The sequence below is a fragment of the Acanthaster planci genome, linkage group LG08, assembly GCF_054643075.1.
Source record: "Acanthaster planci isolate LZ-2023a linkage group LG08, COTS_SCS, whole genome shotgun sequence".
Lineage (NCBI taxonomy): Eukaryota > Metazoa > Echinodermata > Asteroidea > Valvatida > Acanthasteridae > Acanthaster > Acanthaster planci.
The window spans coordinates 12656676-12671143 of record NC_141784.1 but is presented as its reverse complement, the minus strand read 5'-3'; the positions used below and the strand labels follow the sequence as shown (position 1 = coordinate 12671143).

The window sequence follows — 14468 nt, the reverse complement described above, 5'->3', positions numbered from 1 at the left end:
CGAGGAAATACTGAGGAAACGGAACTTTTTTGCGTAATCAGTTTTTACCAATTCCGCCAATCAGTGGCGTAAATCTGTGTCGGAAGTTGTTGGAGATGAGGGATGGGGACAGGTGGGGGATGACTTGCCCAACCATGAAAATTTGAAAACGGGGGGGGGGGTGACACCATGACTGTATACAGGTCGATGCTCATGATATTGATGTACACCTGTAATATGTATTCACAGAAGGGCATATTTATGGCTTAAAAACTGTTTTTCCATTTTTGAGTGAGATTGAACACATTTTAGTCGCTGGAAGTCTGAAAAAGACTACACAATCCGCTTTAATTTTTTGCTCACCACAAAAAGTGTGTGTGGGGGGATGATTCAATAGCCCATCACTCCCATAAAATCTGATACAAAGACGCACATGCTAAAGGTTGGTGAATGGGAAACCCATCAACGTAAGTGAAAGTTCACAGCGGCGCTACGCAACATCGGTCAGTGGAGAGTTGTTCCAACTATCTCCAAATAAAATGAGTTGCACACCGAGTTCAAGAAAGTATATTTGCTCAGGGTAGGTGTTTGAGAAAAAGACCGATATACCTGATACAAAAGAGCCAACAATAGCAAGGCGAGTGTACTGGAAGGGAGGGGGATAAGTGAAATAAACCCCTTAACACTGATTTGAGCTGTTCAACACTAGTCAATAGAGTTATTTATTAGGTCTCAATGCAATAAAGATCTGTGGTATCAAAACTAACCGGGCAAAATCTTTAAATTATTTCATATTTCAGTTGAGTAAAACTGTGAAGATTTGTTCACTGGCATCTGAATGTTCGACGTGGAAAACCCCCACTAAAACAAGGAAAGTAGATGATACCTTTTCTATTAGACAATTGAAATATTGTACAGCATGATTAATTCCAGGTGACCGAATTTAGAAATTTTGTTTCATACAATTGTAAAATTTGCTTCCACTTTACTCATGAAAGTGACTAAGCCTGGATCTACCACATACATTCACTTATAAAATTGTTAACTTTTCAACTTTAATATGGTGTCCAAGTTCACCTACTAGGCTCTTTGCCCCATTATTGTCTGCATGATAGTTGATCAGCTCTTCAACAATGCATCTTCCTAGTCTACACAGCTTATCTTTGAAGATCTAATTCATCACACACATGAAGCATTATGAAAAGTAAAAGGAGTTTTCAACTACCAGGAATAAAAACCACACATTAGAGCAATCAACAAACTATAATAGCGATAGAACATTCATAAAGATCATTTATCCCACTCAAAACACTCTCTTTTGATTTATTTATGACAAATGAAGTTCTCCGCAAAAGATTCCTTAACTACACTAAGCCAGTAAACAATATTATAAAAGGAATTCCCTTTTCTGAAAAACACCCTAAAACTGATTCTGCAGTGTACAGACCGTTATAAGAAGATTCATATCATATATGTTATTTCACTTTCTGTTCCCATCCATTTCTCAATTCCGGCGCCATATTTCACTGAGCTCTGAATTACATTGCTGAGCAAATACCTGCTAAGAATACAAACAATTAATGTTTAATGGAATTGTGTACTGTATCTTGTCTCTGCTAAGTATTGTCTATGGTAAGCTATTACTTTTGCGCTTAGCAGAGTCAAGAAATTGGCACCCCTGGGTGAACGTCAATCTTCCCAATTTGACAATGGTAAGCCAGACTTGTAATTGCATTAGCTAAACAATCACAGCGATGACAGTGTAGCAGGATGTCTGATGATAGGCTTACACGCATGCCCTTGTAATGTGCGTGGCTAGACACACAGTATAGCAACAGAGGGGTGCATGTGTTCCCCATCCGGACAGGCAGTCAACAGGGCTGAATGGATTATTCTATTTTGTTGCTTACATATTCCTTTACTAGTGAATATAGCCACAACTTGCCAATCATGGACTACCTAAAATATAACGAACCAATAATGATATTTGTTATACAAGTTGTTACATATAAAAAACCTGATTTGTTTCAGTTCATCGGCAATCCCTTGTTTAGTTGGTACAAACTATATTTCAGAAAAATGAGCTTCATATTTGGTTACATTTGATCTACCACTACCAACCCCCCCTAAAAACTAAACCTATATCGTTTGTCTGCTAATTTGGGTTGCCGACATAACTCTCCACCATTTCAGGTCTTGTTTTCGTGTGGTACTTTTCAAGGGTGGTAGTGCCTTCTCCTGAGTGTGCACATCACTAGGCCATTGCGACGACACTGACACCGCTGGCGCTTGTTGATGCCCACGTGGAAGGATTCTCCCAGCTGCCAAAAAGAACAGAGGACATTTGGTTCAAGTTACCAATAGCTTCCACTTCAATTAGCCTTTTGCGAGTGACCTTTGAATAAAATCTGGTCCTCTGAGTTCTTTAAATTCACAGGAACATAGCAATTTGAATTCTCCACACTAAAAACACTGTTGCTATACCTCATGATTTGGGGCAAACTTTTGCTTAGTTACATAAGAGATGCCTTGCCACAATGCACTATTCTCAATGGATAAGAAGGGCACAAAAGGAACCAGTCCATTCCAGAGATGGTTGTCGCTATGCAAAGCTTGCCTCGAATCACGAGGTATAGCAACAGTGTCTTTCGTCTGGGGAATTAAAATTGTTACGTTTGTGTGCAATTAAATAACTCAGCGTACCAGATTTTATTCAAATTTAACTCGCAAATGGCTTATTAACCGCTGAGGTCATCTGGTGTGATTTCCCCAGTACATTCAGCACACAAATGAAAATGCTGACCAATGCAATCTTCAGGTCTGCATTGTTTGGGAAGTGTTTTATCATAGATGACTTTCACTGATGTAGTCTTCAGTTTATCTAAAAACCTCTACTTATTTAATTTATTCCTGAATTGACTGTTTGCTTGTGAAAATTGACATTCTAATAATAAATAATAATAACAAACACTTGTTAAGGGCCATCCATCTAGTAAACTATTCTGAGGCGCTGTATTATCATCATCCCTGCACACTATGCTCACATCATCTGAACATTCCTGAAACCATCTCAGCTCCCTAGGGAGTGTACTAGCCTGATGCTGCCATTTTGACGCAAATGGCTTAAAATGACCATGTCTCTCCTCACAGGCACCCATTTACTCCTGGGTGGGGAGCGACATATAAGAAGTAAAGTGACTTGCCCAAGTTCACAACATGCTGCCACTAGCTGGATTTGAACCCCTGACCCTATGACCAGAAGCTACAAACCATAACCACTAGGCCACATGCTTTCTCATTGCTAAGTAAAATCTACTCCACTGATTAATTATTAACACCTTGTGCCACCCAATCCCAAAGTCAAAGTATATATTTTACTTGCTTATTTTTATGACACATATGAAAGAACATGAAAAGCTCTTCCTTTAAGATAAGTCTAACATGTTTAATTCCAGGCCTTCTGTAGGCCAATGGAATGAAAGCTGCTATCCTATTGACTTCTCTGGAGACAAAATTTGGTTTAAGCTTGCCTACTCAAAAGTAGGTGTGTCGACTTGTGACTCATTTTGAAGGGTTGGGTCACATTTACAAGTTATTGTCCAAGTGCTGGGTAAGTCAGTTGCAACAACATCAGTACCGTGGTGGTAAACAAATCCTGGTTACACAATCACTCCACATCAGGAAGGCCAATATCTTATGTGCTAACTTCTGTGCAAACTATCCTTGACAGGTTTCCTCAACAAGAGTTGGCACAACGCTTTCGTCACTACCAAGGGCTTTCCAGAAGAACAGTGATCACGTGTCTGGATTTGTTTCAAGCTGATGTGACTTTGAAACTTACCAGTGAAACCCCCCTTTTCATCCATTATGTTTGTATAACAACAAAACAAGTCAGTTTCCTCTTCTGGGCTGTCTGACGATTTCATTTCAACAAAAAAGCTCTATCCTTTCTGAGTGATCTCCATTTACCATTTCTCAGAATGCAATACTACTGTGATCTTGCTGGATTTGTAAGTGGCAGATATGGGATATCTGCTTTTTTTTAAACAATGAACAAAGATTTATGTGTCAATACAGGAAAGGAGACTTTTTTCCTAAAGTACTATTACTATATGTAAAAAATTTACATATTGAATGGTGGGGGGGGTGTTGACAAGTCAACCCACCCTGTTGCTGCCCTTCTCCAAATCAACCTCCGTTGGCATAACTTGGCAAATATCCAACTACAGGGCTGGATAGCTCAGTTGGCAGTGCACCAGTGCGATACTCCGGAGGTCAGAGGTTCTAATCCTACTTCCGTGCAAATTTTTTTTCATTCAGTCAAAACGTTGGCAAAGAATCCAAAGGACCTTCCAACCTGTCAATTGCAAGTGTGTACTGACCAATTGGAGGAGGTGTTTTTGGTGAGGTGACTGTGAAAACGTACTGACAGTTACTAACAGTGGTTGTCAGCTACTGGCTGGGCCAACCTCGGTCACATGCAGAATAAAAAACTGCACACAAGCCAATAGGCCTAACAAAGCTGTGCATCATTTTTCAAAAGTAAAATGCAACTTTGTGTAAAGTTTTGAATAAAATCAAAACAAAATCTTAAAAGCAGTTTCAGATGGATTACATCGTATGGACATCCTCATTCAGATTTGAATATCAACCAAATCAAGGGCAAGTATGTGTGTTCAGAGATGAACCTGAACTTCACCGAGCTAATGCCATTGTCATTCGGTTGCTAAGGTGGGCGGAGCAAAGCCAGAACAGTCCATTACCCGGTAGTATTCCTTCTCGCCATTGCTGTCAGCGTCAAACAGGCAACCACACTGCTTCTGCTTGATGCACATCCCGTCCGAGTCCTGCATGGTGCCGGGGGGGCAGAAGCAGCCCTCAACACAGACAGCTGGGCAGGCAACGTCCTCGTCTTTGCGGATGCTCTGGCAGGTCTCTGGGCACGCACTGCCGCACTGCTCGTAGACTTTGCCGTTTTCGCACACCACATCTGCACCGTTTTGTCAAACAGAAGCAAGCACATAATTAAAAAACCGCCAAATGCACAAGGCAAAAAGTCCCCTTAACAAATAAAGCCGAGCCTTTTTCAATCAATATCAGAAAGAAGAGAGCAAACATGCATTTTTATACAGACGTACCAGAGAAAAGGCTGTTGAGACCTCCTGAGACCATCACAAGACACCAAAAGACACCACAAGACTGTCACAAGACCAACACAAGACCTCCAGTCTAAATTCAAGTCACAGGCTATTCAATGAACTACAGCAAAAGTATTCCTTGGTCACTGTTCATTGTGCAACTCGTGATTTGTCTGGAGTCTGGTCTTGTGATGGTCCTGCTAACGACGCGGGCTATCACTAGGGTGCATCAGTGGTGCTACATTTAGACGTTCCTTTCTAAGCATGAGGTGCAGGAGCATGGTGCCTCTGAAGTAATGACTTCTAACTCCGAATGCTCAGTTATCTGTAGGGACATGCCACATGTAGGTGTACTGCATGCACTCTTAACTTACCAGGAGGTGGATTACATTGGCAGATTTCACAGCCATCTTCATCTTCAGCAAAACCGTATCTGCAGTACATTCTACACTGCACAGGAACACAGAACTCTGCAAAGGTGGAGAAAATTTGGCACTGTATTATCATTTTGGAACCGTCACGAATCTTTCTTTACAAAGAAAAGTGAAAAAAGAATAACACAGCAAATGGTACGGTGTCTGGCTTTTGTGGCAATAGAACTGTGCCCCAGTGTACTGGGTTTGGATACATTTTTATGTATATTTTATGCAATTTTTTTAACTGAACAGTGCTTGCAAAAACTTTCGTATGCGCATTCACCAGGATTTTCTTTTTTTGTTTTTGTTGGCTTAGTTTGCTTTGGAAACAAAAGAGGAGAAGGTAATAATTGTGACTAGTTACTGTAACAACTTCACAGCTTAGTCCTTGCCACACTCAGCACACAGCACAGAACCAGTCAGTAACAGTGTAGACCTATAAACCTTTGATTGGTAATAAATTTGTTTTGAGAATCTCTCAAGAGCTCAGCACAGTGCCACAAAATTTTGCCCTGGTTTTTGTTAATCAGTGGCCAATTTTCCCAACAGCTGGTTCTAACCAGCACAAACAGTGGTAAGACAACATACTTATCGGAGGGTAATTGCACTTGCAGACGGGGCAGCCATTCTCCATCTTGAACCCGTAGCGACAAAGACGTCGGCACTTAACAGGTTCGCAGGGCTCTGCAAGTGAGAAACAACAAGAGACTACAATTCAAGGATCAACTGAACTTAATGTGTGAGCCTTTGATGCCAAACAATCATTCCGAGTCATGGTGAGTCATGAGTCGAGTTGACTGTGAATCCAATGCAAGTTTACCTTCAGGGCTAGGATTGCAGCTACAAGTTTCACATCCGTTCTCATCCACGGCATGACCGTAACGGCATCCAGTCGGGGCACAGTTGGTCGGGGGGCAGACTATAGTGTGACAGAACATATGAAGAGGTTACTGTCCCGAGAGTTAAGAGACACCGAATGTTCTTGCAAATAAAAATGTTGAGCTTTAATAATCCAAAGTAGAAAATGGACTTTCTCTATCATCTTATGGCCTCACAAATACTCAGATTTCAGAGGCAAAATCTGTAATTAACAAACCACTGCAGAGGTACCTCACAAAAAAACACAGATGTCGAAATTTAGCTAGATAACTTGTCAATAACTGTATACTAAAATTGCGGCAGTGGTAAACAAAATCTGCAGGTTAATTGGCTCTCTCTCCCTAATCTTCGAACAGAAATCCCTCCCAAAGTGAACACTGACAAAAAAATGTTTAACCTTTGTTGCAATTTTCTTTTTGACACGCCTTTGATGTGGGTCATTCTATAAATTAGGGGTCCAATCTTTTTTCGTGTCCCTGTCACATCTGTTTTGGTAAGTTCAGAACACGTCCTCTAATTTCCAAGAGCAATGAATTAATGCAAATTACCAGCCAAATGAGTAGATGTTCATGTATACCAGTGTATACTTTCTACGATATCCAAGAACCAGAACAATGACCCTTAACCACTACCAGCCGGGGGCTCCGAAATCGGAGCCGTATGGTTTATATGTGTGGCCGGGGTCTCCGAACTCGGACAAAGGAAACAGGGCCCTGTAACAAAAGACCGTACTCCGAACAAAAGACCAGGCTGCTGGGCATTACCGGCATTTTTCACTCTCAAAAGTAGTGATAATCCAGCGTTATTTTGAAACCGTATACCAGGGTTTGGGGTATTTAGAGCAAGCAGATTACCACCGGGGACAAAAGCTCTCCACCACCGCAGCGATGAGCCACCGCTGCACGCTCATCTGGCCCCTATTGAAAAGAGGTCAGCAGTGCACTGAGCCAGGTTCGTGAACAAAAGACAGTTGTATAACACTGCACAATCTGGGCTCTGTTTACAAGGCTGCAGGCCTGGCTGAAATATTCGGGCGTCAAAGAAGGTCACCTGTCAACTTAGAGCAGTGCCTGAAGATTACTCCGTGCGGCTATAAACGACTGTTAAATGGAATGATGAATTGTTGAAGGATTTTGAAAACGGAAAAAATGATAGCCATGCCGGCCCAGCATCCTCAATGTTGAAAAATGCCCCGGCACGAAGTGGTTAATGCTACAGTTGAGACCCTTGTGTTTCTTCCATCTTGCTATTGCTGTGCTTGATCTATTGGACTTGTTAGAACTCAATTGACTGCACACGCACACCTGCAAACCTCCCTAACGGTGCTACAACAAAAATCGAGGCTTGAAATGAGACTACCAAAGCCGACCCTTGCAATGCCGACCGTAACATTCAGTGATATTTCTATGTCGAATTACACAGGTCAGGTGTAACAGGGACACAAAAATATCACACTTTTGGACCCAATATTTATAGAATGACCCATACGTAAGACTGAAGACTTCTAGTACCTGATTCGCATGCCACCTGCCCACCGCGACGACACTGGCATTGTTCACTGCCCACAACAAAGGATTCACCAAGCTGTCCAAAAGAGAACAATAAAGCAGATTTTATCCTGTTGTATGGTTTAATTAAAACCTCTTCAGCTTAAAAAAGATGACCCAAAAATATCCATGTGTCAACTCCTGCTGTTTATGATGAAAGTGCTTAATATGTCACTTTCATCTAATTTGCCCTCAAGAAGAATAAACAAGTGTTACTTTTCAGACATTTGAGGTGGATAAAAAAATGCTGCTTTGAAATAGGTGCACTGAAATGTGTGACACACAGGGTTCCAACACCTAAAGGACAATTAAATTCCATGATTTTTCCATAACCAAATTATGAAAATCCATGACCAAATAATGCAATTTCTTGGACTATTCGGCCTTTTAGGTTGCAAATACAATCACAGATTTCTGATAATAGAAATCACAGTGTTTTATGACTTCCATGAGAAAATTCCATGACTTTAGTCATTTTTACAAAATTCCATGACTTTTCCAGGCCTGAAAATGGAAAAACAAATTTCCATGACTTTTCATGACCTTTCCAGGCCGCAGGAACCCTGCACACAGAAAACTGCAATATCATGATGCTGTTTTCAAATTTTGGCACATTATTTTCGAATTCTGCGATTCTGACAATTGAAAAAGAAAGATTTTGAATTATGAAAATGACAGAAAGTCATTCCATTTCTGTAGGTGATGGCGCATAGGTCGTTCCACAGTTGCGTGTTTGCACTATGTGCCGGCAAGCTCACCTGGAAGTACTCATTTTCACCGTCACCATTGGTGTCATACAGACACCCGCAGTTGGCCTCCTCCACGCACATGTCGTCCGAGTCCAGCACGGTACCCAGCGGGCATGCACATCCAACTTTGCATTGATAGGTGCAAGCTATTGGCTGGCCTTTGCGGACAATTGCACAGGTCGTTGGGCAGGCGCTACCACATGTCTGGTATACCTTGCCGTTGTTGCAGAAGTCTATCAAGTAATTAAAAAAAACAAATAACAGAAAAAGTAGAAAAGGAGAGGGGCATAGCGTCACTGATTTGTACAATCGCAGGCCCTTCAAATGGGTATTCATGGCAAAGAACTTACAAGTATTCTGAGAAAATTGCTGCAAGCTGGTAATAATTTTGCAGTTGCTAAGGAGGCTCATGCAAAACAACAAAACAAAACAAAACCCTACACCAAAACCAAACCCAAACCAAACCCCCAAAAAACAACAAACAAACAAACAAACCCCTCCATATGCCATTAGGATTTATGTGGGGTTTGAAGTAAGGTCATCATTCCAGTGAATTTGGTTCAGGGGGCAGTAAATAGTGTCATGTGACCTATTCCCAAGCGCGCTGCTTGTGGGATGTGACGTGTGTACTCTGTGGTTCATTTGTATATAGTGCCACACCGTCACAACTTATTTTCACCTGAATGGGAACAAACATGTAGCATCTGTGTGTCTTGGGCATTCCAGTGTTTTGTGCATTGAGTCCATACATACTGAAAATGCTCTGTATGATGTGGAAAAGTAATCAAGACTACCGGTAGCTGTGAAAGATTACGTCAGACCTGACACTTTCTTGATACCAAATGCTTTGTACTTGAAAACTTCAGTGGTTAATCTGTCTTTCAATCCCCCCCCCCAATATTTTGGATCTAGGAAGCAAACTCACCTGCAGGAGGCAGATTGCAATGACAAGTCTCGCATCCATTCGCATCTTTGGCTCGACCATACTGGCATCCAGTCAGACCACAGTCAACAGGGACACAGGCTTTGGCAAACAAACAAGAAAAAATGGAATTGCTTATAAATGTATCTGAATTATCCATTATTTTTTCACAGTTCCACTTGTGTACATGTTCTAAAAAAACTTCAGTGTTTTTAGTGACAGTATGGCTTTATCTTTTTTCCCTGCATCAGTACACTTCTGAATATGACAGGTAACTTTGATAATATTGGCGAAGTACAAAGAGCTGATGTCACACATTTTTATGAAGGTACAAAATTACCTTTCCTTTCTCAGTGATAATGTACTGATGTACTGATTATCAAAAGTAGGGGACTGATCACATGAATAATTCTTTCAGACTGTGCCCTCGGACCGTGCCCCATACCTGTCAAGCACTGGTAGCCACAGCCGTTGTGACAGCATTTTTTGCCTGTGTCGCATAGTGAATCCGGTATACAGGAGTTCATGCAGATGCCAAAAGTCCCTTCCCTGGGTTCTGGACACACCAACTCTGCAGAACGGAGTCCGGAACAAGATGGTTTTCATCAAGAATGTCATGACTCAATCTCATTACGTGACGTAATTTGGAATGCCAGAACTTACGACATATTGCAGTTTGTAGTCAAGGACTATTAATGAGTACAGTGTAATATAAGATATGTAAAAATGACTCTTACGAGGCACTGCACTGTGACGTAATGCGGCAATTTGTGAAACTGGGCGGACAAGTCTTGTACCAAGGGTACAAGACAGGGAAAGGGATAGTCTTACCATCTGGGGAAGGTAAGCAGTCACATGTTAAGCAACCATTCTCATCTGACACAAAGCCATGGGGGCAATCCTCCGAGCACTGAGGTGTGAAACAAACTGTAGGAGGGAAAAGACAGAATTTGTAAAAAGCAAGTCATCATCACCTATGACAGCAATGCAGCCATGCACTTTTGAGTGGAACTCAGACCTTCGATTGAAAATGAAGACCCCAATGATTGGTGTCATATTAGCATGGTCACCATGCTTGGTTTTGTTGGCTGAACTGTAAAATTTAACTCACTGATAAGCTGTTAAGGATGGTTTTGAGAGTCACCTAGGATTTAAGGTAACAGTCCAAGGAACTTGAAAAACAAATCAGATAATATCTTGACAACTTCAGCTTTTCAAACAAATGAAGGAATTTGAAATTTGACAGCCCCCTAGTCTTTGAATATACAGGATGGGGTAAAAAGGGAGACCAGTGAGAAAAAGCATGAAGAATAAAACATAGGCTGTTATTTATAAACTTTTCAAAAATTAAACGAATCAAAATAAGTGGTACAAAACCAAGTACATGCACAAAACTTGATTCTTTATGGCACATGGGACCATCAATTTAACATGTAATCAAAATGACACACAGTACCAATGAAACTGAAGAAAAAATGTCTAGTTTTGAGAGAAAAACTTGGACAAATTTAAACACATAACAATTACGTGTGCCAACTATGGTGTAAAAAAAAAATTCTGTTCTTACTGGAGGAAATTGTGCTTTAATTGACGATTCAGTTTACAGATGACCTTATAGAACTGCATACATTTAAACTGCTGAGTTTATTTACTGGATCCATTGTCAGATTGGGATATATGTGAGCACTGTGCTGAATTCCAAACTAGTCTACTGTTAGAGAAATCAGATAGATTTATGAAGCCCACCTTGTGGTTGATGGCATTCACAGATCTCGCATCCTCTTTTATCCCGAGCCCAACCGTGCTCACACTGCATCCTGCATGAAACGGGTTGGCAGCCTGTGCAACATCAAGGACAAAAAACGTGGTTGAGAGTGTAAAAGCTCATGAATGATCTATTTTTGAGTGACTTACAGGAGAGTCACTAACGGGGGCTTTGCGTTTACGGCATAAGAAAGTTGCAACAACTAACATGCATGGATTTCAACACCAATCTGAATATCTGAAGGTATTTTGACACTGCTAATTCATAAAATACAAAACTTGGTTGCTTGATAAAAGACTTTGCCAACATTGGTGGAAATGCTACACAGTCAGGTAGGGGTTGTTGTCCTCTGCTTTCACAATGACACTGCACTGGTATGAATATATAATGGATGCATGAGCCCTTATTGGTTGAAATTGGATGTGCTTGGAAATTGCTCACTGGATTATGAGCAATTGATATTAAGAGGAATGCTTTGGCATTCACAAGATAAAAAAACTGTTTCTGACATAATTACTGAGATCAGAACGAAAGACCACAATTGCTTGCAAAACGAATTGCCGTAGGTCTCAACCAATGACCGACAAAGCTGCTGGTCACAATGGGCAAAACCCACCCCTGTTTGGCAGAGTTCATACTCCAAGCTCACAAACAGAGAGATATGAAGAAAGCTTGAAAGCCATTTTTGCTAAAGCAACTAATGCCAAAGTAAAGATGCTGTGGGATTGTGCACATTGAAATAAAAATCTGTTATGCTCTCTGCACTGTGTGCGGTCTGTCTCATACAATGGACCATTCTTCAGTGGTGATGTAATGCCTTCGACTGTGCTTGCCAAGAGTCCATAGCAGCTTGGTCTTCTTGCAGTCTTTAATAAGTGCAAACCACAAAAATGGAACAAATGCAAACTGAATGCACATTCTAATAAAATGAACCTTCAACACAGGTATGTCCGCATCCATTGAAGCAGCATTTCTCAGTTTCCCCTGAGCAAGGGTTGTCTGCACCACAGCTCTCCACACAAAGTCCGGCAGTGCCCGACTCAAGCACAGGGCACAGCAGGTCTAAAAAAGCACAGATTGAGAAGAAACTTACTGAGCAATATTCATTGGTATTACAGTGTACAAAAGTGGGCAGACCCCTTGAGCTAAAATTTCCTGCAAAGAGTTGTGATGATTTCAATACAATAATTTCAATATAATAAAAAAAGACTGACATAAATTTACTCTATTGTTCCGTATACTGCCTTTGCACAAGGACATGGTAGTTCATAGCACAATTTATAAGGATCTTTTCTGTGTGTAAGGAACAATGAGTTTATCAGAGGGCTATGTGGTGTGTTATCTCTGTGCGGTTCTTCTAACGAACCAATGGAGAGCAAATAATTTCGCAAAGGACCACACATGCACAAAGTCAGCCACAAAGATGAAGAGTGGCCCCTGCTGAGGAAATGACTGGTAGTACATCACTGCACTGTGCGTCATTAATTGACCTAACGGCTATGCTGAAGAACTGTTGAACACAATGTTTAGCCAATGAGCAGTGTGGTATTTCAAAAAGGCAATGTCTTTCAGGAGCAAAGCAAACACGTGAGTCAGTGTATCGCTGTGCTGATAGGACGGACTATCGCATGCCGCTGTTCCTGAATAGCCTACAATGTGCTTCAGCTTAGGCATGTGCTATTGGAATACCGAACTGGCTCATTCATGAACTGGCACTCTCTCAACTTGGGCACTTGATGTTACAAACTGACAAACAAACTGACAAATGCATGCTGAAAACAAGCAATATTTCACAGTGCCCATGACCTATGTACATGAGGGTACATAGAACCAACATGTAAAGCATGTATGTGCCTTAAGCTAAACCCAAGCATGCATGTACGTTTCCAACAAGTGATACAGGGGAGACCTGTTTGCAACAGTCCCTACACCGATGACAGGCAGTCAACGTCACATCAGGACACAGCTCAAGCTGAATGGAAGGAAATAAATTTGTGATACAAAATTTGTTGACCCTGTCGTTGTTTCAAACAGTAGTCTCAGATGATCACACCTGCTGTCAGATCAATCCTTCAGAACTAAGGTTGAACACAGTGAACAGACCCCGGCAGGGTTTGCATAACGGATCCTCTCCAGAATCCTAGCTCTCACCCTCAGCAGAGGCCCTGAACAAAGGAGATCTGGGGACGATTCTGGACAAACTCACCACTCCCTGGTTCTTCAGCACACTGGCAAATTTCACAGCCTCGCTTGTCCCTGGCCCAGCCGTATCTGCAGTACATATAGCACAAGACTGGTCGACAGGCTGTAAAGAGATCCACCAATGAAAAGAAAACCAAAATCTCTGTCAATGACAGTTAGAATTGAGTCCATCATGAGTGAAATCTCTAATCAGTTTTCAAGTAATGGGAAGAAAAACGACAAAATTTTCATGCTTGATTTTAATGGCTTGTTTGTGGTTTTTGCACATGCAGCCTGCTTACCGAAAAGCTAATTAGTTGTAGCTCACAAGCAAAATAGGGCAAAACCGGAGCAACAACCAATTAACTGCTGTCTCATTAGAAACGGTGGTTAAGGAAACAGACTGGTTGGCTGAACCATGTGAGAAAATGTATGTACATTTTATTTCTGTTCAGAATTTTACCTGATCCCATTGGAAAGACCAGTGCCATTGACTAATGAATGTGAAGGAGGTCTGCAAACAGCAAACACGTTTGCCACTATCGAGTTGGACAACCCACCTTCTATGCAGGAATGGCCACACCCATTGGAGCAACACTTCTCGTTGACTTGGCACTCCTCATCTGACTGGCAGTCGTCGGAGCAGATTCCGCCTACACCTTCTTGGACTGGCGGACATGTCAGTTCTAAAGAGAGGGTATTGAAACATGATGTTTTCCATTTTTACTACTCTTTTTTAATCCTTTACAAAATTGGATTATAACAAATGAGGGCACACAAGCATCTCCTTTGTTTTTTTAGTAAAGCAAAGATTTTGGCTGAAACATTCACTGGTTGTTATTAATCGGAACTTTATACATCTTATTTATTCACTTATGAATCTATGAACCTA

At 41.3% G+C, this 14468-nt stretch overlaps 1 protein-coding gene across 2 annotated transcripts in view; it reads right to left on the bottom strand.

Moving 5' to 3' along the window:
• Positions 1-668: 668 nt before the first annotated feature.
• The window catches only part of LOC110977361 (uncharacterized), a 35745-nt gene continuing 21945 nt past the window's right edge, over positions 669-14468 (bottom strand). For both annotated transcript variants that reach the window (XM_087140111.1, XM_087140110.1), the window contains 14 exons: positions 14137-14262; positions 13602-13700; positions 12329-12457; positions 11377-11469; positions 10462-10557; positions 10076-10201; positions 9634-9732; positions 8718-8941; positions 7924-7996; positions 6354-6452; positions 6122-6217; positions 5492-5587; positions 4743-4969; positions 669-2300 (listed from right to left, as the gene is read on the bottom strand). In XM_087140111.1, coding sequence (XP_086996237.1) covers positions 2196-2300; positions 4743-4969; positions 5492-5587; positions 6122-6217; positions 6354-6452; positions 7924-7996; positions 8718-8941; positions 9634-9732; positions 10076-10201; positions 10462-10557; positions 11377-11469; positions 12329-12457; positions 13602-13700; positions 14137-14262 — 1688 coding nt within the window. In that variant the 3' untranslated portion in view covers positions 669-2195. The remainder of the gene's footprint in view (positions 2301-4742; positions 4970-5491; positions 5588-6121; positions 6218-6353; positions 6453-7923; positions 7997-8717; positions 8942-9633; positions 9733-10075; positions 10202-10461; positions 10558-11376; positions 11470-12328; positions 12458-13601; positions 13701-14136; positions 14263-14468) is intronic.